Source organism: Rhinolophus hipposideros (genome assembly GCF_964194185.1).
Source record: "Rhinolophus hipposideros genome assembly, chromosome: 10".
Taxonomy (NCBI): domain Eukaryota; kingdom Metazoa; phylum Chordata; class Mammalia; order Chiroptera; family Rhinolophidae; genus Rhinolophus; species Rhinolophus hipposideros.
Genome location: NC_138056.1, coordinates 24,851,917 through 24,875,964, shown reverse-complemented (window position 1 = coordinate 24,875,964; position 24,048 = coordinate 24,851,917). Strand labels below are relative to the sequence as shown.

At 31.6% G+C, this 24,048-nt stretch overlaps 1 protein-coding gene across 3 annotated transcripts in view; it reads left to right on the top strand.

Annotated features, from left to right (window-relative positions):
- Positions 1 to 24,048, top strand: part of ELP4 (elongator acetyltransferase complex subunit 4) — a 228,135-nt gene that overhangs the window by 69,004 nt on the left and 135,083 nt on the right. For all 3 annotated transcript variants that reach the window (XR_013994164.1, XM_081062436.1, XM_081062435.1), the window contains exons 6-7: positions 1,188 to 1,272; positions 5,763 to 5,951. Coding sequence is in view for 2 of the 3 variants with exons in the window: in XM_081062436.1 (XP_080918562.1) it covers positions 1,188 to 1,272; positions 5,763 to 5,951 (274 nt within the window). In the remaining variant the exon portion in view is untranslated. The remainder of the gene's footprint in view (positions 1 to 1,187; positions 1,273 to 5,762; positions 5,952 to 24,048) is intronic.

The following is a 24,048-nucleotide window of genomic DNA, read 5'->3' as shown; positions in this document are numbered from 1 at the left end:
TCATGTAATCCATTGTATTTTCACTGAAAATGGAAAAAGTTATACTGCCAAATCCTTCAGTCAAAGTTATATTTGTTTTGCACAGAACAGGATTCTTTCGTCTTGGTTTTCTTCTTTGTTTCTGTTAGATAGGTACTTTGGGCCTAGGTGCGACTGTTCAATAAAATGTTTACAGACACATGCATATGTTTTTGCTGAACCACCTACCACTGATTTTGTACACTAAGCCATCTGTTACATTTACTAATTTTTATATTCTCTAATGTTGCATGTATGCTTCAAATTGTATTTCCTTCTTCAGGGCATTTCTTCTGGCTATGTGATTTATTTAGGATCACAAGAAAGCAAATACTTTTGTATTTTTAAGGTTAGCCGCAGCTTTTTACAACAGTAGACACTCCCAGTGTCTAAGAATGAGCTATGCTCCAGAACCTTATTATCGTGACATTTAATGTCCAGCCACAGCACACAGGTTGTCCTTATGAAGAATCTTAAATTCCGTTAATGTTAAAGCATATTTTCTTCACTCTTACTAAATTTTCTTTGAGATATTCTACAGCATTTGTAAAATATTTTTAAATGGTAACATTACTACTTACATTCATGTGGGAAATAATTTAGGTCATCTTAAATTCATACATTTATTTTATTGTCTTTTGTTTACAAATGAAGTGTCTTCATTTGTCTTAAAAGATCAAGGTTTTGAATTAATGTTATTTTAGCAGTTTGCTTGAAGAAAATTAAAACTTTGATGGAAGATGAGCTCAGGTGATCAGCACATTGATTCAGGTATACTTGGCATAGCAGTTCATTAACTATGTGTTAATTATCTATGATTACTCCTGAAAAGCTATAGTGGCTTCATCTTTTAGGTTGCTTCATTAAATCATTAATTTTCTTGGCGGTAACTAAGCCTGACATAATTAAGTCATCTCAGTCTCCACAGATTTATATCTTCCCATGATGTCAAGAACACTGAGCTAGTTAATATAAGGCATTATAACTTGTCCCTTGGATATACTGACTTTGTTTTTTTTTTATAATTAACTGTTTTGGCAGATTTTAAATTATATTTAAGTAATCTCATAAATGTATACCTTTTAATTATTTACTTACTGTTTTAGCTTTCATTTGTATTTCCTGTGTAATAAGCCCATTTATGTATTTGAACCATTTCTTACCAACAGTTCTTTGACCCATGGCTACATAAAGCTGCTTCAGTTTATCCAGAAAATCATTTATGAGGAAGGATTTGATGGATCCAATCCCCAGGTATTGAGTACCTTCAAAGCCTTTTATAATCATGTATGTAATGTTGTTTTCAAGCTCTCTAGGGGTAGACCCAGAAGGTCTTAGAAAAATCAACAATGAACAAGCTGTTTCCAAGCACAGAAGATGTAAATAGGCAGAGCACAGACAGCCTTAGTTGACTGTTAATATGTATTTAGAATTTTGGCTAAGTTCTCAGTGAATGCACGAAAGATGTACACATACATTGTCAACATTAATTATTTTTAAATATGTATTTATTAACATATTTATGTATTATGTATTAACATATGTATGTATTAACACCTGGAGTCAATAAGTAGCTGCATTTTGAAAATTATTCTTAAATCTGTAAGACTTGTTCTTTCCTATCTAAATTTTTTATATTTCTGTCATTCGGGCCTTAATTTTGAATTACCTTATGAGTAAGAATTAATTTAAGATTTTATTTCTTCTTACAGTATGCTTTGAGTTGTCTCATTGAATAAAAGATGCATTTTTATTTGCTGTATTAAAATATTTTATAACTTAACTGTTTTTCTGTAGCTCTATTTTTAAAAACTTCCTGTGAATTACCACTATTAAAGATGTTCCGGTTAGTTTAACTTAAACAAAATGAGGGAAATTTTATTTCTAGATATCATGCCTCTCAGAATTCTTCCTTGGTGATTTTAATTATTATAGCTGCAAAAAGATTTGCATTTCATTATATTATTTTAGCAGAATTATTTCCAGAGCACCATTATTTTTATTGAAGAAGACAAAAAAGCCAAAAGTCTTAATTTTTGGCATTATCACTACATTTGTTCTTAATTTGTAGATTTTAAAAATTCTTATACATTTTACTGCTATATTTAACACTTTGTACAAAAATGATTTTAAAATTTCTCTTTATAATCAGTTTAATAGAAGGTTGAAAATACTTGTGTGTGTGGTGAAGCACACATATTTATTTATGGACGGCTTTTCATGTATGTTACAGTTTTTGTGATGGCCCTTGGTGTTTAGTACAATTTTATTTTGCTTGTCATTGCTCCATTTTTGGTTGTAGTTAAGATTTATGGGCAACGTGTCTTCTCCTTCATGGCAATGCCTGTCTGGAGAGGTAAATTGGTCCCTGACAGACACCTCTCCCCACTCGCTTTGGTAACTATGGAAACAGGCATGTCATAACAGTTCCTACAGTACAATGTGCAGAGCTGCTGCTCTTACAGAATGGTGACATGTCTTCTAAGAGCTAGAAATTGTTTTAAAAAGCAAAAGTAATAGCAAAATAACATACTTACATGTATATGCACATGTGTATGCACACACAGACACACACACACTCAAAGAACCTTAATGAGTAAGCTGGTATTGGAATGAAATGAAAGGTTTCTTTTCTTAGTTGTTTATTTGCTAAGTTCCCTAGTCTATATGTCTGTCTCAGAAACTTCAAATGAAGCCAAAGTTCAAGAAGCCAAAGAATACATCTATCAGGCACTACTTGAAAAATATTATTCCTGAGTCAAAATAATATTCTGACACTGAAATAAATCCTGCATTTTGAAAGGAAATTTTCATCTTTTTTTGTCACTGCATTTTCAAATAAACTAAACTAGTTGGAGGCAACATAGAGAAATAGACTCTAAGGGACAGAATATTATATACTATTGTATCATTAATATTGCTAATAAGTAGTGTAACTCATCTGTAAAGATATTTCGAGTAGAAACATTTACATATTGCTGTCATAATTTCATTTGTTTTTTAAGTTTTGATTTCCAAATATTTAAGAAATGTACAATAAAAAATGCAATTTGAACGTTAATTTTACTTGGAATATCAGATTAAATTAAATGTTTTTAGGTGTTCTTTCTCATAGGAATAAAGTTTACTATTTATTGTTCAGCTATCAGCAGAGGTTTATTTTTTTAAATTTTATTATGTCTCACAGTGTGCCCCATTATTACGTGGCGTAGCAAAGGAATTACATATTTCAAAAAAAACCAGGAAATTTGCAGTTAAGCCTATTTTTACAATTTATTGTCATATTCTTGAAAATAGAAGTGTATTCCATGTGTGGAAGTATTATGCTCAATAATATTCTGATTTGCTGTGTACCTACCTCACTTAAATCTCTTACCTCTCATTCATTCTCTGGCTTAATATTTTCATGCTTATACCTACCAGTTTATCTGTTAGAGTCACTAATCTTTCGTAGATCTTTGGATTCAGTTTTGTTAAAAACTTTTAGCAGGTACTTTCTGATACAACAGTAGTAGGTATTGGTGACTGTGTTTTAAAATATAGCCAACCTTAATTTCTGAAATGTTGACAGGAAACAGTATGATGCCAATTCCTTTTACCTTCATATTTCATTCTAATATCTAGATTGTTTTTAGGTACGTTTCTCTTTGCCTTTTTCCAGATTGCTCTTTCTGTTGGGAATCTACCATAAGCTACAGTTCATGAGATAACAGGTTTAGGGATGAAAAAATGAACCTTAATCTTGCTGTTTACCTAAATTCTGAGTTGTTATGTAATTCAGAAAAAAGGAATAACCTATCATATTTCACAGATATTTTACCCGAATTCACCAGAAACTTATTTATACTTCTAACATAGGCTCTGATATATCATTACTTCATTTCATTCAAGTAATGCAAAAATAAAAAAGCTTTTCTGAATCATCTAGGATCATAATATCTGGTCCCTGAGGTGGTTGTCTATCATAACCTTGATACAACCAGAAAAGAAACATTGGACCAGCTGCCTTGATAATGTCATCATGCTTCAGGTCCATAGAGTCAGGAAGTTTTTCCAAATGTGCTTAGACTCAATTTCTCTTTCTGAAATCTCATGCTTATAGGTTTATCCGGGACATTGTGTCACTATATATTTGAAGGATTGTGTGGTTTCATAGAGCAATGTTCTATCTTTTTTATTTTAGAAATAAGGAAACTAAGGCCTAAGTAACGTATGTGTCTTACCCAGAATCATATGTGTGTGTCTTACCCAAAATCATCCATTAGTCCAGACTATGAGTCTCTGTCTTGCTCATCTTACTAACCACTGTCCCCTACGGTTTTCCTCTTCTAATATTTCAGTGTTTTATTCATTTTGTCTACTTTGTCAATAAATTCTCCTTGAAAAAGAATACACATATTCAACTTTTATCTATACTATCAGCGAGCTAAATATATTGGGTTGGGCAATAGCTACTTGGATAATAAAATTTATTAGTGGTATTTTATAGCAATAGCCAGGGGTATATTTTAGGATATGCTTTGATCAGAGATCACACTGTAAAGTGGCACATGTTCCAAGTCTTTGCTTTCAGAAAGAAATCTTATTTTTCCCATCAGAATCATAATAATGATTTTCCAGTTATTACCATGTGCCAGGTTTTGCTAAGATCTTCCTTTGCCTGGAAATTTTGCTGGATTGCAAAGGAAAGCGTTTACAAAACATTTGTTCAGTGAGAATAACCCAAACAGTAGAATTTATTATAAATATAACTTACTAGCAAACACTTCTTGACAATCATTCTAGGTTTTATTTAATGGTTTTCAAATATTTATTTCCCCAAGAAAATCGGTCACTATTATTATGACCTTAATATCTGTAGGCTTGAGTTCTAAATGTTCACCTTTTAAATTTTATGAAGTGTTGAACTTCAGTTATTATTGTGAAAATAGCTTCAAGAAAAAAGTAGAGGCAAGTGTAAAATTTAAAACAAAAACATACATTTTTAAACTTCTTCCAAACAAAGTATCAGGTAGTGGACACAATAGAACTACATGAAAAATACTGAGCAGTTTATCATTTATTGAAAGACATAGAGAATTATGTAATACTAACAATGGTTTTTAAGCACTCTAGTTTAGATTTTCTTTATTATTAACTGATTTGTTATATATTTATTTTAATTGTTTCAAATAGATTCTTCAAGTAGTCACTGTTCAAATTTAGAAATAATTAAAAGCATGAAGCTTGTGATACTCTTCAAATTTTCCTAAAGTGTAAATAAAAATCAGTTCTGTTATTTTTTTCTTTTTTTATTAGTTTCAGGTGTACAAAACAACATGTTAGACATTTACACCCCTTACAAAGTGATAATCCCTGCAAGTCTATTACCCCTCTGACATCATATATAGCTATTACAATACCATTGATTATATTCCCTATGCTGTACTTTACATCCCATGACTATATATATATTTAATTGTAGTTGACATTCAATATGATTCTACATCAGCTTTAGGTGTATAGCGTTCAGGCATCTACACAGTCTATGAAGTGATCTCTGTTCTTTTTTTCAAACTCTTATAATCTAGAATATTTTCTTTATATCGCATTATTATTGATAGTCCATAAAGCTTTTTACCACATCTACTGACATTGTCTCCCTGATCTGTTATAAATAAAAATAAGAACTGGCAAAAGTAAAAGACGTCTCGTATGGGTTAATAAAACTTAATGTGTTTCCCTCTCCCCCCACTTCCGATTAGAAAAAACAGAAAAACATTTTAAGAATAGGAATCCAGAATCTTTGTTCACCTTTGTGGGGAGATGACGTTTGCTGTACCGAAAACTGTGACAACAGTCACAACCTTACGAAGTTCCTCTACATTCTCCGCGGTCTTCTACGAACCTCTCTTTCAGCCTGTATCATCACAATGCCAACACATCTGATCCAGGTAAGAACTTTTCAAAATTGCTTTCCCCTAACTAATGGTACACAGTCAAGCAAAAGCAAAGTATAAATGCTTTGTGAGTCTGATAAATTATTTTTGTATGCCCCTTGGATAAAAGAGATTTCAGGTGCTTAAAACACCAGAGCAACAAAATATCTTTTCATTTGGATTATTAAATTCTTGTATATTTGTGGTTTTAGTATATTTGTGAGCATATGGTGAATCGTCTTTACTAATTTTTTTCTTTGATTTCTTATGAGCTTGCTAATATCACTGTGATATGAGGTTGATTTTTTTCTGTGATGTCTTTTAATCATAAAGCTGATCTGATCATAAGTCTTGGAGAGATAGTTGTAAACCTATGTTCACAGCAGCATTAATCATAATAGCTAAAATGTGGAAGCAAACTGAGTATCCATCAACAGATGAGATAAGCAAAATGTGCCACGTGTTACAATGGAATATTATTCAGCCTTGAAAAGGAAGGAAATTCTGACATATGCTACAACACGGATGAATCTTGAGGACATTATGCTAAGTGAAATAAGTTTGTCACAAGAACATACTGTGATTCTATTGATTTGAAGTGCTGAGAGTAGTCAAAATCCGAGACAGAAAGCAGTATGGTGATTGCCAGGGACTGGGGAGAGGAGAGAATGGGAGTTATTGTTTAATGGGTACAGAATTTCAGTTTTATCAGATAAAATAGCTCTGCAGGTGGTTGGTGTTGATGGTAGTACAACATTATGAACACATTTAATACCACTGAATGGTACACGTAAAAATGGATAAAATGGTAAATGTTATTCTTTTAAATTTTCAGCAGTTAGTACTATTTTATGTTATTTTTTTCTAATGCACATGCTAAAACATCTTGATTTGAAATGACATTTATAGCAGTTTTGAGTTGTTTTGATTTATTTCTCTAGGAAATAGCAATAACGATAGCAGCTAACAAATACAGACCACTTACTTTAAGTCAGGACCTGACGGTTCTTACAGAATTTGTTTGTAAAAACTGTTACCTACATTTTACACATAAGGAAACTGAGGTATAGAGAAGTTAAGAAACTGCATCTAGGTTCAATACTTGAGAAACCATCATTTGAACCCAGAAAATCAGGTTTCAGAACCACATTATAGGAAATCTGTCCAAGAATTATAACAGGTTTGTATTCTGGAATTTAGTCTTTCAAAGCTAGTAAATCACAAATATTTAATTTTAGAGCTAGAAAGGAGTTGAGGGGCTCATCTGAACTCCTGCCTTTGAACAAGTAAAACATCTATTTTGCACCTGAGGTCTGAACTGAAATAACAATTGTTTAAGCAAGTCTAAGAAACAAGGACTATACTCAGTGAAACTACAAGGTTCTGTGAGAACTGCACATTTAATTCAATTAACAGAAATATAACAGATGTAATTGGGATTTGGAGTTCACCAAGGAGATAAAGAAATGCCATTTGGAGAAGCTTTACCTAAATACACTGTCCAGTAGTTAAAGTTGAGACTTTAAGGGTTACGAAATTTATGACATGTGTCATAATCCTTGAACTTGCCTCCAATCCATAGGAAAAAGATTTGCATTTTGTTCACATCTGCTTTTAAGAAAAAGTCACTATCTTTCGTGGCTGTTTAAGAATTTTAAATTGGCTGATATAACACCATATTCCTTCCTCCACAAGAGGAGTATAATTGACAGCATACCCCCATACATTGTCTGACTCACACTTTTGAGCTTTCTGTGAGTTACTATAGCAACTTCCTGTTACTCAAGTTAGCATTCCTCTTTAATAATGCCAAAATGTTAGCAAAATAAAAATTAGATCTGACTCAGAAAAAAATTTAACTTTTCATATCAAGATTTTTTAAATCCAAATATTTCCGTCACCAAATTAGAAAAATAAAATTCTGTACTTCTTACAAATTTGGTTATTGAAGCAGTGTTTTATTATCTTTAATCATTTGTTTATTCATTCATTTCTTCCACACTGTTTTTGAGTGACTGATAATGTACTGTGGCCCACTGTATATATCACTGGAAATTTAAAAATTAATGAGCAACACTGGTTCCTTTCAGGGCACCTTACTTTGTAGTGGGGAGATAAACATTTAAAAGATGTGTTATAATCTGAAAATGAAATTAAGAAAACAATCACCATAGCATCAAAGTGTAAAATTTATACTCTGAAAACTACAAAGCATGTTGAAAGACATGAAAGAGTATCTACATGAATGGAAAAACTTCCCATGTTCATGGATCAGAAGACTCAAAAATTTTAAGATGATGACACTCCCCAAACTGATCTATAGATTCAATGCAATCCCTATCAAAAGGCCGTCTGACTTTTTGGAGAAATTGAAAAACTGATTCCAAAATTCCTATGGAATTTCAAAGGACTTAGAATAGCCAAAACAATCCTAAAAAAGAATTAAGTAAGAGGGCTTGCACTTTTCAATTTAAAAACTTAATACAAAGCAATGATAAAATACAGTGCAGTACTAGCATAAGAATAGGCATATAAATCAATGGAATAGAATTGAGAGTCATAGAAATACATCTGTGGTCAATTGATTTTGCACAATGGTACCAAGACCATTCAATAGGGAAAGAATAGTCTTTTTTAATAAGTGGCATGGGACAACTAGATAGCCATGTGCAAAAGAATGAAGTTGGACCTTTACCTCATACCCTGTGCAAAAAATAATTCTGAATGGTTCATAGATCTAAATGTAAGAGCCAAAACTATAAAACTCGTAGAAGTAAACTTAAGGGTAAATCTTCATGACCTTGGATTTGGCAAAGGATTCTTAGATGTGACATCAAAGCACACATGAAAAAAGAAATAGGTAAATTGGAGTTTATCAAAATTAAAAACTTTTGTGTTGTAAAGGACACCATCAAGAAAATGAAAAGACAACCCACAGGATGGGTCAAAATATTTGCAAGTCATATACCTGATAAGGAATTTGTATCTATTGTAATGTATAAAAGACGCTTACACTCAATAATAAAAAGTCAACTCTCTTTTTAAAATGGAGAAAGGACTTGAATACACATTTTTCCAAAGAAGGTATACAAATGGTCTCAGCACATGAAAGCACATGAAAGTTAGCACATGAAATGGTTTCAGTTAGCACATGAAAGATAATCAACATCATTAGTCATCAAGAATGCTAATCAAAATCACAATAAGATACCACTTCACACCCTCTAGGAGGGCTAGAATCAAAACTCAGATCATTGTAAGTGTTGGCAAGAATGTGGAGAAATTGGAAATTTCATATCTTGCTGGTGGGAATGTAAAAGGGTACTTAGGAAAACAGTCTGGCACTTCTTCAGTACTTAAGCATGGATTACCATATGACCCATCAATTTCACTCCTAAGTATATACCCAAGAGAAATTAGAACATGTGTCCACATAGAAACTGGCACGTGAGTGTTAATAGCACCATTATTTATAATAGCCAAAAGATAGAAATAGCCCAAATGTCCATTAACTGATGACTGGATAAGCAAAAAGTGTCATATCCATATTATAGAATATTATTTGGCTATGAAAAGGAATGAAGTACTGATACATGCTACAACATAGATGAACCTCGAAAGCATGCTAAGTAAAAGAAGCCATCACAAAAGAACAAATACTGTATATTTCATTCGTATGAAAGTCCTGAATAGGGAAATAATAGAAACAGAACGTAGATAATGGTTATCTAGGGCTCTAGTGTGGGGAGAAAGGGAGACCTGAGGGAATTAGGGTGTGATGTGTAAATGGTTTGAGTATTTTTTTTGTTTCTTCGAGATGATGAAAATGTTGTATCAACTATAGTGATGGTTGCACAACATATCTGTGAAAATCAAAAAAAACCAATACACTGAATTACAAACTTTAAATGGGTGAAATATATGTTATGTGAATTATATCTCAATAAAGCTGCTGAAAAATAAAAAAGAAGAGTTACAAAATAGTTAGTGAATTTGATAGTAGAGTTCTGAGGATACCAAATTACAACTTTAGTCCAGTGGTTATCAAACTTTTGATCTCAGAACCTCTTTACCCTCTTTCATTCATTTGGATTATATCTGTTGATGTTTACCATATTTGAAACTAAGAAATTTAAAAATATTTATTTATGAATTCAATTATAATAATAATAAACAGATTACATGACTGTAAGAAATAATGATTTTCCAAAACAAAAAATCTTTAGCAAGAAGAGTGACATCGTTTTACATTTTTCCATAGTAGAAAACAGTGGTTTCTAGTATCAGCTTCTTTATTAAACACTTGTGAAAATGCTGTTTTGGTTGCAGCATTAAAAGAAAATCTGATTGCACACAGATAAGTTGTTGGAAAAGGGAGGACTATTTTAATACCCTTTTCAGATAATTGTAGATATTCTTCTTTGATATATTCTGAAACTAGACAAGTAATAGTTTCATAAACATTAATTGTAATGTGGAATCAAAAACTATATCAGTGAACTTTTTCATGCTATATTGCACTAAAAGGCTTTACACTAAAAGGTGTATCTTGTACTTTAAATGGGTCTTTTACCCATTCAAGATATTGAAATATTATTCCTTGGTCATTTGGAAAGTACTGGTTCACTGAGTTATGCAGATCTTCCAATATAGATGCATTTCATTATATAACATAAAATAAATAGATTGGTTAATATCACCATCCACAGTGTTATATGTGTTGCCGTGCTATTTTTACCATTAATTGGTTTTCTTTTGTAAGAATATATGACAATTTCTTTATCTTTTTCCCTGCTGACGGACATTTATTTCCAAATTGAGACTATTATGAACAAAGCTGCTATGAACATTACTATATAAGTCTCGTACATATTTTCATCTCTCTTGGAATATCATCCCTCCAGACCTTTTTATTTTCAGTGTTTTTTTATTTTAGCCATTGTAGTCCTTGTGAAATGATATGACATTTGTACTTTGCATTTCCTTGATGGCTAGTGATGTTGACCATTTTTTCATGTGCTTTTTGACTATTACCTATTTTCTTTTGTCCAAGTCTTTTGGCCTTTTTTTTCCTTAGTTATCTCATCACTATTAAATTTTAAATTTTCTTGTATTTTTTAGGTACAACTTTGTAATAATCTTCTTCTAGCTTGTGACTTGCCTTTTCTATTTTCTTAGCAGTATCTTTGAAGAACTGAAATATTTAATCTTGATGGAGTTTAATTTATCTTTTTTCTTTTTAATGGTTAGTGGCTTCTCTTCACTTTTCCTCCCATCTTACAAATCTTTGCTCTCTCAGGTCTTTTTCCTCTGTTTTATTGTAAAACATTTATAGCTTTATCTTTTACTAATTGGTTGATATATTCTGATTTGAATATTTTACAGAACTTTACTTTGTGTTCTCAAACAGCTTTTGGCTTGTTAGTTAATATCCTAATTATATGTTAACATACTTTACATCTACTAGTTCTATTTTTATTACTAGTACTTTTTACCATAGTACTTATTGTCTGACTCAAACATGTGATTTCATATAATCTTGTATATGTAATACATTGTAGTCTCCACAAAGGCAGGACCACATATTTATAATTTTCCTTTTAGTTAACATAGGGTTATGATAATAATATATTTCATACAATATAAACATTCTTAGCACAATACTTAGGCTTTTTCTATATGTTCAACAATTGTTAAAGGAATATTGATTCTTAGAAAATTATTTCAAATACCTGATTGTTTTCAACAGTACTTGAAACTTTATTTAAATTTATGTGATTTTAGTATCTTTGTTCTAACATTCCCATACCCTATCTACAAATGGCAAATTTGTTTAAATGTCATTTAGTTACATTAATTATATACGGTACATACAATATATTTCAAGTTTTATGACTGAAGAATTTGGCATGAATAAGAAGTGAATTTTGACTCGTTGGCTAGTAGAATGTACTTATAATAGTCATAAGTGGATAATTCAGTTTTCCTTTAAGGGCTTTTCACAAACTGAGCTTGAACCTAACTTATTGTTATGTGTTTAAAATTGTACAAATATTGTTCCAGTCAGAAGACATAGGGTAGCTGAATGGGTAAGAAAACAAGATCTGTATATATGCTATCTACAAGAGACCCACTTCAGATCAAAAGACACACATAGACTGAAAGTAAAGTGATTGAAAAAAATATTTCATGCAAATGGAAATGAAAAAAACTGATGTAGCAATATTTATATAACACAAAATAGACTTTAAAACAAAGACTATAATAAGAGACAAAGAAGGATATTACCAAATGATAGAGGGATCAATCCAACAAGAGGTCATAACCCTAGTAAACATCTCTGCACCCATATTGGAACACTTGAATATATAAAGCAAATATTGACCCACATAAAAGGAGATATTGACAGTAATACAGTCATAGTAGGGGATTTTAACAGCTCATTGACACCAATGAACACATATTCCAGACAGAAAATAAACAAGGAAACAGTGGCCTTAAATGACACGCTAGACCAGATGGATTTAATTGATGTTTTTAGAGTTTTCTATCCCAAAGCAGCAGAATATACATTCTTTTCAAGTGTACATGGAACATTTTCCAAGATAGACCACATGTTAGGCCACAAAATAAGTCTCAATAAATGTAAGAAGATTGAAAGCATATCAAGTATCTTCTCTGACCACAATGGCATGAAATTAGAAATAAATTACCAGAAAAAAAAACTGAAAAACAAACAAACACATGGAGGCTAAACAACATGCTACTAAACAGTAAATGGGTTAACAGTGAGATCAAGGAAGAAATCAAAAGATACCTTGAAGCAAGTGAAAATGAAAACAAAAGAACCCAAAATCTATAGGACACAGTGAAAGCAGTCGTAAGAGGAAAATTCATAGCAATTCAGGCCTACCTCAAGAAACAAGAAAAATCTCAAATAAACTATCTAAACCTTACACTTAAAGGAACTAAAAAAAAGAACAGCAAACAAAGCCCAAATTGAATAGAAGAAATAATAATAATAAAGATCAGAGCAGAAATAAACAAAACAAAGACTTAAAAAACAATTCAAAAGATCATTGAACTGGTTCTTTGAATAGATAAACCTTTAACCAGACTCATCAAGAAAAAGAGACAGGGCCCAAATAAATAAAATCAGAAATGAAAGAGGAAACGTGACAACAACACCACAGAAATACAAAGGATTATAAGAAAATATTGCAAGTAATTATATGCCAACAAATTGGACAATCTGGAAGGAATGGATAAAATCCTAAAAACATACAATCTTCCAAGGCTGAATCAAGAAGAAACAGAAAACCTGAATCAACTGATTAGTACTAACGAAATCAAATCAGTAATCAAAAAACTCCAAACAAATGAAAATCTTGGACCAGATGCTTTCACAGGTGGATTTTACCAAACATTCAAAGAATTAACACCTATTCTTCTCAAACTATTCCAAAATTTTTAGGAGGTAGGAGGGATTCCATGCCTGTTCTAGAAGGCCACCTGATTCCAAAACCAGACAAAAACATTAGAAAAAAAGACACTATAAGCCGATATCCTTGATGAACATAAATGCAAAAATCCTCAACAAAGTACAAGCAAACTGAATTCAGTAATACGTTAAAAAGATCATACACCATTATTCTTGGGATGCAAGTTTGGTTCAATATCTGCAAATCAATTGACCACATAAACTAAATGAAGGATAAATATCATATGATCATATCAATAGCTGCAGGAAAACAGCATTTGACAAAATACAGCATCCTTGTATGATAAAACACACTCAGCAAAATGGGAATAGAGGCAACATACCTCAACATGATAAAGGTCATATATGACAAATCAACGGTTAACATCATTCTCAATGGGGAAAAGCTAAAAACATTTTCCTTAAAATGAAGAACAAGACAAGGATGTTTACTTTTACCATTTTATTCAAAATAGTATCGGAAGTCCTAGCCACAGCAGTCAGACAAGAAAAAGAAATAAAAGGCATCCAAACTGGAAATGAATAAGTAAAACTTTCATTATTTGCAGGTGACATGTTACTGCTATATAGAGAGAACCCCAAAGATTCTACCAAAAATTATTAGAACTGATAAATGAATTCAGTGAAATAGCAGGATACAAAATTAATCAGAAATTGGTTGCATTTTTATACACCAATAATGAACTATTAGAGAAATTAAGAAAACCATCCCATTACAATTTCATAAAAAAAATAAATAAATAAAACACCTAGGAATAAACTTAACCAAGGAGCTAGAAGACCTGTATTCAGAAAATAATAAGACATTAAAGACATTTAAAGAAATTAAATGACATTAAAGACAATGAAAGAAAGAAACTGAAGAAGATACAAATAAATGGATGCATCTGTCTTGCTCATGAATAGGAAGAATTAACATCGTTAAAGTGTTCATACTACCCAAAGCAATTCATAGATGAAAATAACAATGACATTTTTAACAGACCTAGAACAAATAATCCTAAAAGTTATATGGAACCATAAAAGGCCTTGGATAGCCAAGACAATCTTGAGAAAGAAGAACAAAATTGGAGGTGTAATGTCACCTGATAACAAACAAACTACAAGGCCACAGTAATCAAAACATCATGGTACTGACATAAAAATAGACACATAGATCAATGGAACAGAATAGAGAGCCCAGAAATAAACCCACACTTACGTGGTCATTTAATCTATGACAAAAGAAGCAAATATATACAATAGGATAAAGACAGTCTCTTTAATAAATGGTGTTGGGAAAACTGAACAGATACATTTAAAAAAAAATGAAACTGCACCACCTTCTTATGCCATATATAAGAATAAACTTAAAATGGATTAAAGACTTAAATGTAAGACCCAAAACCATAAAACTCCTAGAAGAAAACATAGGCAATAAATTCTCTGACATTGCTCTTAGTGATATGTTTTCTGATATATCTCCTTGGGCAAGGGAAACAAAAGGAAAAATAAATAAATGGGACTACATTATACTAAAAAGTTTTTGCACAGCAAAGGAAACCATCAACAAAACAAAAAGACATCCTATTGAATGGGAGAAAGTATTCAGCAACGATACATCTAATAAGGGGTTAATATCCAAAATTTATAAAGAACTCATACAACCCAACACCAAAAAAACCCCAAACAATCCAATTAAAAAATGGGCAGAAGACCTGACTAGGCATTTCCCCAAAGAGGACATACAGATGGCCAATGGGCATATGAAAAGATGCTCAACATCACTAATCATCAGAGAAATGCAAATTAAAACCACAATGAGACATCACCTCACACCTGTCAGGGTGGCTATCATCAATAAATCAACAAACAACAAGTGTTGGCAAGAATGTAGAGAAAGGGGTACCCTTGTGCATTGTTGGTGGGATTGCAAATTGGTGCAGCCACTATAGAAAACAGTATGGAGCTTCCTCAAAAAATTAAAAATAGACTCCCTAAAAACCCAGCAATTCCACTTCTGAGTATTTATCCAAAGAAAATTTAAAAAGGCATACGCACCCCTCTGTTCACTACAGCGTTATTTACAATAGCAAGATATGGAAGCAACCTAAGTGCCCATCAATAGATGATTGGATAAAAAAGAGATGGTACATATATACAATGAAATATTACTCAGCCATGAAAAAATGAAACCTTTCCATTTGCAACAGCATGGATGGACCTAGATGGTATTATTCTAAGTGAAATAAATTAGACAGAGAAAGAGAGATACCATGTGATCTCACTTATATGCAGAATCTAAAGAACAAAATAAACAAGAGAAAACAAACAGACTCATAGATAGAGAGAACAAACTGATGATTACCAGATGGGAGGGGGGTTAGGCAACTGTGTGAAAAAAGTGAAGTGATTAAGAAGTACAAATTGGCAGTTACAAAATAGTCACGGAAATGTAAAGTACAGCTTATGGAATATAGTCAGTGATATTGTAATAACTATGAATAGGGCCTGGTGGGCACTAGACTTAGTGAGGAGTTCACTTCATAGATTATATGAATATCTAAGCACTACACTGTACACCCAAAACCATTATAAAATAATATTGAATGTCAACTATAATTGAAAAATAAAATATTAAAATCTCAGATTTAAATCCTAAAAAATAATAATAAAATAAACTCACACAAATATTAGAGGGAAACTTCTTTCTTCAATCATCTTAGACATTGTACACATACTTATATCATTTGCATTGTTAATGATGTTAAATCATTATAAAGCTAATACTTTAATAGTAGTTTAGTTAAATTTAATGAGCTGTTTGATTAAAATGATAAATAAACCTGGAACAGACCTACCAGAGACCAGTGAAAATACTGGTACTCATACTACAACTAAAACTATGCTATTACTACAAATATTTATTAGGTACACGCTACATGCCTAGTACTGTACAAATATTATGTCCTTGAATCTTCACCACAACCCTTATCTCTGTTATCACAAGGTCACACAATTAGTGAGTGTCAGGACCAGTCACATTGTAACTCATGACTTTCCCTGACTCCAAACCCCACCATCTTCACTGTTAGGTTATATAGTTTTCCTAATCATCACAAAAACTCTGCAAGACCGGTGTCATGCCAGTTGCAAAGAAGATTAAATTGAAGTAATTCTCCAAAGTCAAATATCTATTACACATTTAAAGCTAGTATATAGCTCAGATCTGTTTAATTCTGAAACTTAGACTCTTTCAGTCACACTACATCACGTGTCTTGAATTGTAATTACCTGTGATGGCAGTAACTTAGGAAAAATATTTCTAGGCTAACATTGCTAGTGTTCAGTATTTTTAAAGAGAAAAGAATCGTAAAATCTTTGACAAATTAGTACATGTGAAAGATTAAGCAAAAAGTGACATTCTAGACAGGGGAGGATAAAAAAGATGGAAACCTATTATGTGCAATTTTAAAGTAAAGAAAATTAATATTATATTATATATATTATATATAATGTATATATTATATAGTATTAATATATTATATATTATATATATATAATTTTAAAGTTTATAATATATAAACAATATATAATTTTATAATGATAATACATATAATATATTATATAATATTAATTATTTTTCTTTACTTTAAAATTATGCAGAATCTAAAGAACAAGATATATATACATATTATGTATATTTATGTATTTATTTATTTGGGATATATATGTATATCCCAAAAGGACTTAGACACACACACACACAAATAAAAGAAGAATGAAAAAGTTTCAAAAGCCATTTTGGCAGTGATCATCTTTATTATTTAGAGATGTGATTCCAAACCCACTATGAATGTTTGTGACAGTGATTCCTGTGGCTTCTCCGTAAGGGTACAGCAGTAATACTATCAAATGACCTGAAGTCATCCCATCTTCACCACTGATTAAATAATGGTTAAGATGATAAGGTATCTGTATGTCTGACCATTAAGCAATATTTAAATATTGGTATTTTACAGATATATTTAAATCCTATATAACTGGAAGAGATATAGTTAAATTTATGCTTTTGAAAAATAGCAGTAAAAACAGCCTACTTTGAAGTGGAACTAGGAAAACATAGGGTCAGACTTTGGTGATGATTATACAATAGTCCCCTGGATAATTTTGTCTAGTTATAATATAGTTGCCTTCTGGCCCTAATACCAAGTAAGCTATAAAAAAATAAATCTTTTCTTGCTCTTTGAACATAACACCTGATCACATATTTGTTTCTATGTCAAAATATTTAGGAAAAAAATGTAAAACTTAATAGTTTACTTATATTATAAGTAAATAGGGGATAAAACTCTTAATAGCTCTGAAAGATTGGCTAGGAGAATCACAACGTTTAGGTTAAGGAAAGAGAATAAGAACTGGAATACTACACAGAACCAAGGGATTACGAATTTATTTAATAAAAACTACTTAGTGATTTCTCTGGGCCAGTTGCAGTCCTAAGATCTTTTCAAACATTAACTCATTTGGTCCTCATAATAACCCTATATGGTTGATGGTATCAGTACCTCCATTTTACAGATAAGGCAATAAGGGACAGAAAATTTAAGTGACTTTCTCAAGGTCACATAGTTGAGTGGCAGGATCTAGACCTAAGCAGTCCCCTTCTATTTACCAAACTCTTAACCACCACTTAATGCTGCTTATTCAATAGGAGTCCTAAAATAGGGTCCAAATTAAGAAACAGACTGTGCATAAAAGTAGCCTTCATCATAGTCAATGATAGAAAGAGCCTGGGCTTTGGAGGCAAGTAGATCCAATTGTTATAGTTATATGGTCTTAGTCGAGTGTTAACTTTCTCAGCCTCAGCTCCTTCATCTGTAAAAATGGGGTAAAGAATACCCAGTTCAGAGGATTAGCAATACCATGTGCTGACATAGTACTTGCACATAGTAGACACTCAATATAGATGTTAATAATTGTCATCTTCACTATTATTGCTTAAACAGACCTCCAAAACTGAGAATTTGTTCAGAGATGAGGCTTCCAAACAACGTGTACAATCCATCAAAGCAGTAGAAATCTTCAGCTTCCTGCCTCTTTTTATGAAAGAAACTGCCAGTCTTCTCAGGTTAGTTCTGAGACAGACCAGGAGGCATGGATGAAGGTGGCCATCTAAATCTTAGTAACATCATACCATGTTGTAACATGACTCTTTAACATCATACACAAACTTCCTGTCACTGTAACCAGTGCCATCCCTGCAGATTCTAAATTAGGGTGTGAATGGTGATTGATTGATTAAAGGTAATTTAACTTATTTATTCCAGAAATATCTATTGCAGGCACTGTGCTATGCACCCATAGGGATATTGTAGTGAACAAGACAAGCTAAGCCCAATCCTCGTGGAGCTTTTTCAGTAAAAAAAAAAAGTAAAAGATAGTATGGCTGAAGCAGAAAATTAGTGTATGTCGGCATTTGCACACTTGAGCTTGGAGTTTGATAGTAAAGTGGTTTCTGGCAAGAAATAGAAATGTAGTTTGATGTCCTTGGAATCTTTGTCATATAATTAAATATCGATATATAATAGAATTGTGGTACTTTTATTTGAATATGTTACATAAAGTAACACTAGATTAAACAGTATATAAAATACATCTCTTAGATTGGTAAAACAGCTGATTGGTGTTCTTACTTTAGTTATTAGCATTCTGTCAGACTTGTACAGTAATGATTAGTTACCCTTTATTGTACTTTTGGCATGCTTCCCATGTTTAATTTCATTGTAGGAAAGGAACACATAGTTAAGGAAATTGCAAAGAGGGTAAAAAGTTAAAATAGGTAAAATAATGACATAGATTCAAGACTGTAACTTGTCGTAATAAGACTTTGCAAGTAAAAGGAGAAAGAATTATTTTTAAATTTGCATTTGAAATATTTTGTGTTCAGCCTCACAACTTTGAACTGGAACTTTTTTATTTCCTTTGGATTAAAGATTATCTCCATAACAGCACAGGGAAAAATAGGAAGCATATGTTGAAACAAATGTATAAAACTACATTCTAAATATCTGTTAAGAAAACACTAAACTTACTCATCAAATATATCATCTTATATATATAGTCCTAAACAATGTTCCTTGTATAGTAGTATTACTCATAATGTTTTTTTCTAGAATATAGTTTTAGTATATGCCCAAAGACATTGTATTGAAAATTAATGTGAAAATGGCCAAGTTAAATAGACTTTGTTATATGGTGAACTATGGAGTAAAGAGTCATTAGAAGGAGCAGAACTACGGACGGCTCCCCTATATTCCAGCATTACTCAGTTCCCAGATCCCTGCTGTGTAGTTGTTCCACTCGCCAAGAAGCCTGTTAAAGAGCCCCCCAGAGCATGTGTACAGCCCTCCATGTTAATAGTTAATTGGTGAGGATGGCAAGATGAGAGGACAGCCGAACATGTGGTCTCTCAGACTCAAGCAGTAGACAGACCTTTAGTTATAATAACAGCAGCTGCTCACATTCTCACAACTCAACTGTTCAAAACTCTGTTGTCAAGTGAAGGTTGTCGTGGTTTGGGGGGGGGAAGTAAAGGTTACATCTAAGAAAAATAACTAAAAACCTACCTTGAAACTCTTACTACATATTATCTTAAGTATGAGAATATTATTTCAGCTTTTCAGAACTTAAGTATAAATTTCCATATTAAAGGTTGTTATATTTTCACCTACATTGAACGTTCTGTTGCTTTTTTCCCATTTGCTGTTATAACAGAAACAAATTTTTGTGCGCCCTTCATACATTTAATTTGTTTTTTATTTTTTGACATACAATATTATATTAGTTTCAGGTATACAGCATAGTGATTAGACATTTGTATAACTTACAAACTGATAGAGTATTATTGTAAGTGAAATAAGTCAGAGAAAGACAAATATCTTTGAAACTTTTTAGTGAAACTTTTTGCAAAGTGATCACTGTGAAGCAGTTACAATAGGGTATTGTTTGATTTCCATATCTAGCAAGACATAAAACTAATATTTTTTTGTCTTATAAATGGGAACTCGCTTATTATTAGTGGAATCTGACATCCACCTCCAAATTATGCAGACATTTTTGCCTTTTAGGCTAATTTTATTTTCAATTTCCAGTGACAGTTGTATGCTTTGGAAAAAATGGTAGCTGATAAGTTTTTATTTGCAAAAAGAATAAATGTTATTTTCATGTTTTATTATGATTCATTGGCAAGGTGATAGGAAAATAAATTTCTCCCAGCTTATGCATTTTATTTACACCATCTGTGACAGGTTATTATTCTTGATTTCTAATTGTATTGATAAAATTACTTTTACCTGAAATTGTTCTCAGGAAATATTGAAATACTTAGAATTATGGTTAAAACAGGGAATGGATATATATATACCTTTTTTATAGCTTTCCTTTCAGAATGAAAATTTACTTATTATTGCTAATCTAGTCATATTCTATACTTTTAAGAAATTTTAAAAATAAACTACAACCTAATAAATTTCTCTTTAGCTATAATAATAGAGGAATGAAAACTTCTCTAACATTATTGATAATAAAATATAAAGTAACATTTTATCATTCTAGAATAATTCTAAGTATTGCCAGCATTAAATGTATTTGCTTGCAGAACATTAGTTGGTGAGCTACACTTCCTTTTATTAAGAACAGATTTCAGATTTGAAACTGGCCTGTCACATATTTTTATTGGTCATCATTAGCACTTGGTCACTTAATAACCTTATTAAGTTTTTATCTAACCAATGTTTTCCAACAATTTAATCTGTGGAAGTTTTTCCCCAGTTATCTCATTGAAGAAAATTATCAGCAGCATGTTAATTTATATCAAGGAAAATTCCTTTTCTGAAGAAAAGGCCTTATTATAGTGACTCTTAAAAATTGAATAAGGTTTTATTTAGTGTGTTATTTTAATTTATATACAATATTTTAAAAATGATCTTATACTATATTAATGTATTACGGCTTTGAACCCATTGAAGTGGTTCAATACAGTATGTTGAAACATACAGCATGTTTCAATGTAGAGAAAGTCAGAACAAATCTTCACATCCATAAACTTTTGTGTTCATGCTGAGTATGTTAGCAGCTAACCTCTAAGTCAAGTAACAGACTACTTTAGAACTAACCACTAATATGGGATTATGAAATGTGGACTCCAGTGGCCTTGTGAATTTCTCTCAGTGTGAAATCTTTTATTCTTAAAACAAGAACTGAAAATAATTGCATGGTGAAGGAACAACAAGCCTTTGTGAGTTTTATAACTATAAAATTTGGGGAAATATTTTAATGTGATTGTTGACATGAGCATCATTATAGGAAAGCAGAACACCACCTTCTGTCATATGTCTTAATCTATTTAAATGGTCTTTTAAATGTACTTTGTTAAGGAAAATATTTAAGGATGGAAATTACAGGTTTAATCTCTTGATCATAACTACCAACTACTGAAGGATAAAGTCAAATATTCTGGCTGTCAATTTTTCATGAATTCCTTAATCAGGACATTCTCAACTGAAAACCTGCTGTTAATTTTTCTAGGTCTTCTCAACTACTCTGAAATAGATTGTAAGAAATCAGCATTTTTTTTAACATATATAGAAGCAATTTTTAGATGAACTGAATCATATTAAACCCAGATTAATTTTTTATCATATTTGCCAAATTCTAGTCTGTTAAAAAAAAAAAGTCTAGTTTGAAAATTTAGTAACTTCATATAAGTCTGATGAGTCCTAAACAGAATCTGTTTTTCTTTACAATAACAAATAATAGAACTCTGTTTCAACTCTGCTACTGTAGGCTTGGGATCTGTAAATTCTTATAGCTCAGTTTTTTGTGTTGTTATTTTTTTTCCTTCTCTTTCATCTTGCACTTGCTGGTATCTGATTAATTTTTTAAATCTAATCTTAGTTTGTATGCATAATACATACGTATTTACTGCCTTCCTCAAGAATGTTTGAAACTTTTCACATAAATAAACTCCAAATTATGTATAAGTTTCTATCTATATATAGCATTAGTAACAGTATATGTACCATTGTAACTTAGTATAAATATGCATGTTAAACAAAAGCAGGATATTTTTAATTGTCAATATGATACATGTGCATCCTTAAAAGGAAAAAATTACCATTTAGAAACCTTTTATTATACCTAATCTAACCAAAGCATATTCAGTAAGCCATAAAAAGAAAAATAATTTTTTAAAAAATATTTTTTGCTCTCTCTGAAATAATTTTGTGATGTTATAGTTCATGTTACACCTTATGCTGTAGTTCTTTATAGTGATGGTGGTTCTTAAAGTAATATTTATAGCCAAAATTTTCAAAGGTATCAATGATAGAAATAGGGCAAAGTCTCATCACGGTGTGGGGATTGAGTCATCTGTTTGGGCATATGGAATCCTTGGCTACTGGATGGCACTGTCTTTATAATGCCCAGGCACAGACACAACTGTTCTGGGATCAGAAGCAAGGAGGGACCTCAGTGTTCAGTCCCCTGAAACATGGTAGAAGAAAAGAAGGGGAAGGACCTTTAACATTTTTATCATAGGCTATCTCTACTGCATCACTTTTTGTGTTCAAAAAAGAAGTACAACTTTATTTAATTTTGCATTTATTTTGCACATAAAATTACTAAACCTTTTATCTTGGGTATTACAAGCTATCTGAAAAATATCTGTGAGAAAATGTAAGTTTTGACTTATTCCTATTTATATACTTGTATACATACCTTCGCTTCAAGAAAGATTACTCTTCAAGAAAGGACGACACTTATTTCGTAGTGTTGAGACAAAACATGCTTGTGACTAATTATAATTTAAAGTTGTTTAAGTACCAGGTCATATATTATACCCTAACATTATGTTTCAGTGCTTTGCTATTAATTACATTATTATTACTATCTAAAGAGTTCCTGCTTCTTTACTAATGTTTTCACACTCTATGTAGTTAATCTTTAATGTTGGGGAAGATGGGGAAGAGATTAAATTAGCCTTGTAACCTCTTTCTCTTCAGGCTGGTGATGAAAAATAAAAGCTCTTAGCCACAAAATGTAGCACTTAGAATTAATATTTAATTAGACTAGCAAATTGTACACTGTGGCAGAAAGCTTCCAAAGAGTTGTTAGTGCCACAATTGACCTACAGGTTTAATAATAACTCACTTCGAGAAGCAAGTGCCAGTTCAGCGTAGTAGAGCCACTGTAAGAAAGTCCTGAGAGATTACAATCAGCAAACCAAATGGCAGGCAGGGATTCCTGGGATGGAGCCTTCTGGAAAGCTGGGAGCTGGAATAGCTTTGACGCCAGGATTCAGATGAGAACAGTGGGTGAAAAAGCTGATCCCTCCTGTTCTGGGAGCTTCTGGTTGTAGTCCAAAATCTTAGAACAGATTTTTACTAAATGTTTGTGCTGCAGCTATTAACTTACATTGAAAATCAAATATTGAATAATTTTTCTGTAAAATTTAACAAATTTTTGTGTAAATGTCAGTTCTTAATTTCTTGCATATTAGTACATAATATCTGTAAACTCAGATCATTAGATTATCAGATAGGTTTGGCGCTGTACATCTATGCTGTTTTG